At 38.8% G+C, this 3,569-nt stretch overlaps 1 protein-coding gene across 1 annotated transcript; it reads left to right on the plus strand.

Moving 5' to 3' along the window:
* Positions 1–877: 877 nt before the first annotated feature.
* LOC149240877 (LEAF RUST 10 DISEASE-RESISTANCE LOCUS RECEPTOR-LIKE PROTEIN KINASE-like 2.1) lies at positions 878–2,831 on the plus strand. The gene is made up of 4 exons (XM_089370341.1): positions 878–1,619; positions 1,846–2,036; positions 2,144–2,476; positions 2,613–2,831. Exons 1-4 carry the CDS (start codon positions 878–880, stop codon positions 2,829–2,831), a joined length of 1,485 nt encoding a protein of 494 aa, XP_089226467.1.
* The last annotated feature ends 738 nt before the right edge of the window (positions 2,832–3,569 follow it).

Here is a 3,569-nt window from a genome sequence, read left to right on the forward strand (position 1 = left end):
TGAAAAAGTTTTTGGAAGTTTTTATTTAAAGTATTTGATGAAAAATAAACATAGAATGCTTGATGAGATATTCAAAGTACTTTCCAGGTGTTGTTAAGTTCAATATAAATGAGTGAAGTGTCCAATCAAAGTAGTTTCAATCAACTGTGGCCACTAAAACACCATTAAACCAAATATTAATAATAATTTACTCTCATGATATATATGATATTATATTATACAGTTTAAGTGAGCCTATGGTTAAAAGCATGTGTTTCCTATTGAGAGATTAGAATATCAAAACTAGAAAAAATAGAGTATGTATGCCTTCTTAAACTTAGCACCAATAAAAGTGAGTCCCTTGTTCCACAAACAAAAAAAATCTCCCTTAACTTTCAATTACTTTAATTTTACATGTACTAAACAGCAAAACCCCAACTTACACTTATATTTTATTTCATATTTCCTAAATGGCACTTTCTCTTATGCTTCCTGCCACCACAACTACTTTCATGGTAGACATCATTTGTGGAAGGACGTTTTAGTCCTAAATCACAACTAATTTCATGGTAGACATGATTTCTGGAAGGACGTTTTAGTCCTAAATCATTTGATTTATAGAAAAAAATGAGGTGCGTGGATGAGTGGGTCATCCATTGTGTGGAGAGTCACGTTGCCCGTCCTTCCACGAAAATTGATATGGTTGACAATTATAAGATTAAAATTTGAGAATTCCAAGAACCCTAAACTTATGTGTCCACGTGATTAATACTTGACCCCGCCTCTTCATCATCATTTTTATTTCTGAAATTCCCAACAACGACACCTCTGCGCCCCACTCTGTTACGTTGATCACTTTTTTACTCCCCAAGATCGAACCCTATCTCTGTCTCTCGCCATGGAAGTATATGCTCCTCGCTATCTTCTTTCCCCTCGTCAACCCCTCTTCTTCCTTATCCTGGCTGCCTGCTGGGCCTCTCTAATTCGCTGCTCGTTATGCCTCGACGCGCAATATGAGTATTGCTTAAATGCTAGGAATTGTGGGCTCATGAATATAACGTATCCTTTTGGCGCAGGAAAGCGTGGATGCGGTCACCCTGCCTTTCAAATCAACTGTATGCAGAACGCAACTCCAGTTATCGAAATTCATGGCCGGAGTTACACAATACTGAGGAGGTACTCTGCTCTCGTGTTCCTTATTGTCGGGGGAGAGAACTGCAATTTTTTCAATGGTCCCTTTAATAATCTTCAGATACAGTTATCAGAACATGGAAACGCCTCCTGCTACATTTCGGGTAAAGAGAACCGGACCCTAGATGTGTACAAGTGCATTCGATTCCAAGAACCGGACCCTTTTCAAGATGCATTCGATTCCACAGGAGGGCAGCTCTGGAAATGTAATGCTACCGTCTATTACGATTTCTACAACTCAGGGTATTCGATTCGGGGATGTTCTATGGAACAAGTAGAAGTTGAAGTCGGAAGAGCAGAATGCGTTTCCAATGATAGACAGAGAAACAAAGTCTGCAGATCATGTGAAGCAAGTGGGGGGATATGTGGTTACAACATTTCGGACTCAACATCGCCTTTCCTCTGCTACTGCAAGGACGGATCCCGTACACACAAATGTCCCGGCCACGGTAAGCTCTTTTTTATGACGTAATGAATTTATTCTGTGAGCTCAAGCAATCAGGCTCTTGCAGGTAAAAGTATCAGTCGTTGCGCACTTGGCTCAAAACATCGAATATTATTTTATGTATATGTGGATCCTTCCCATTCCGTGATAGTTGTTATGGCTACCTTGCAGGTCCTTCAAACAAGTCAGCCATTATAATAATAATAGGTAAATTACAATTTTTCTTCCAGGTTTCTCCTCTTTACCCCACGCAGAATTGGTTTCTATTATCCTCCTCTTTACCCCACGCAGAATTGGTTTCTATTATCCTCCTCTTCTGGGTGTGACCAATATCATATTATCCATACATCAATCTCTTCATTCCACAGTAGGAGGAGCAGCGTTCACAACAGTAGCACTAGTACTGTTCTTCACGTTTTATGTAAGAAAAGGCATCCTCCTCCTAGTAGCTCCACTTGAAAAGTGGAGAAATTCCTCAATGAATATGCTTATTAAATGCCAACGAGATATTCATTCTCTCACGTGAAGAATATCACAAACAACTTTGTAGAAAAGTTGGGAGAAGGAGGTTATGGTGTGGTCTATAAAGGAAAGCTCAGTTCCAACGAAGCTCCAGTGTCAGTTAAGATTCTTGACAAGCATAGACACAGTGAGGTTCAATTCATGAATGAAGTGGCCACCACTGGACGGGTCCATCATATGAGTTTGGTTAAGTTGTTGGGGTATTGTTTTGAAAGCCCTACAAGCACACTGGTATATGAGTACACGGTCAATGGATCTCTCGATAAGTTTCTGTTTGCCAGAGAAAAGCACGGGCAGATATTAAGGTGGGGACAATTGCATTCCATTGCTTTGGGTTCGGTTCATGGAATTGCATTTACATCAAGATTGTGAGAAGCGCATCATACACTTCGACATCAAGCCTCACAATATCTTGCTGAACGCTGACTTCAGGCCAAAAGTTTCTGATTTTGGTCTGGCAATGCTTTGTGGAAAGGAAGACGACCATATATCAATGACGGTGGGGATAGGAACGCCAGGATATGTTGCGCCAGAGATGTGTTACAGTAATATGGGGCATGTTACTGATAAATATGATGTTTATAATTTTGGTATGCTCTTGCTAGAGATTGCTGGGGGTAGAAAGAATATTGACTTTAGGGTGAGTCGTTTGAGTTGGATGTACTTTCCTGAGTGGGCTGATGCTTCAGAATGAGGTGTTAAAACAAGATAATTACTTCTGCATGATTTAGATAAAAATAGAGAATCAGTTAACTGAATGCTAACTGAATGATTGCATGATTGAGTGTTTGAATGTTGAGTCAAGTGAGTTGAGTGATAGACTATTTTGAGTGTGAGATTGCATGTAGTTGCATGTCAAGATATTTTAGGCAATTAACTAGTTGAAAAAGGTTTAAATACCGTTGATCAAGTTCATTGTAATCATTATGTTTTGTGTGATGAATAAAAAAGCGGCAACTCATGTTTTATGTGTGAATTGTTTTTTGTCTCCTATACCTTTCCAACAAATTGGCATCAGAACAAAGTTTAAGATCAAGAGATTCTACAGCTGGATCATGCATGTGCGAGTAAGAAAATAGTCAGAAGTTTCTCACCCGCTGTAGTTGAACTCATTTGGTTTGTAAACAACATAGATAGAGTTTAATGAAGAAGAAGCCACAGCTGTCGTGAACACCGTTGCCTGGAAAATTGATTGGTCAACAAGCAAGCAAGCTGCAGTTTCGCAGGAAAATTAGCGTGTGCCACAACTCAATACAAAGTCAACGTGTTTGAAAGTCGAAAGTGTTTGAAACTCAAAAGGCTTTAAAAGTCACGTGATCTTTTAAACCTAAGTGGGTATGATTTTGTTAAGTGGTTTTATCATATGATTTCTTTTGAAGTGATTATAAAGAGGTTTTTTTTTTAATATAAAAAGATTTTTTATATTAAAAAA

The sequence above is a fragment of the Pinus tabuliformis genome, chromosome 8, assembly GCF_031772625.1.
Source record: "Pinus tabuliformis cultivar Carrire ecotype Pingquan chromosome 8, CPIR1, whole genome shotgun sequence".
NCBI classification, from domain to species: Eukaryota; Viridiplantae; Streptophyta; class Pinopsida; order Pinales; family Pinaceae; genus Pinus; species Pinus tabuliformis.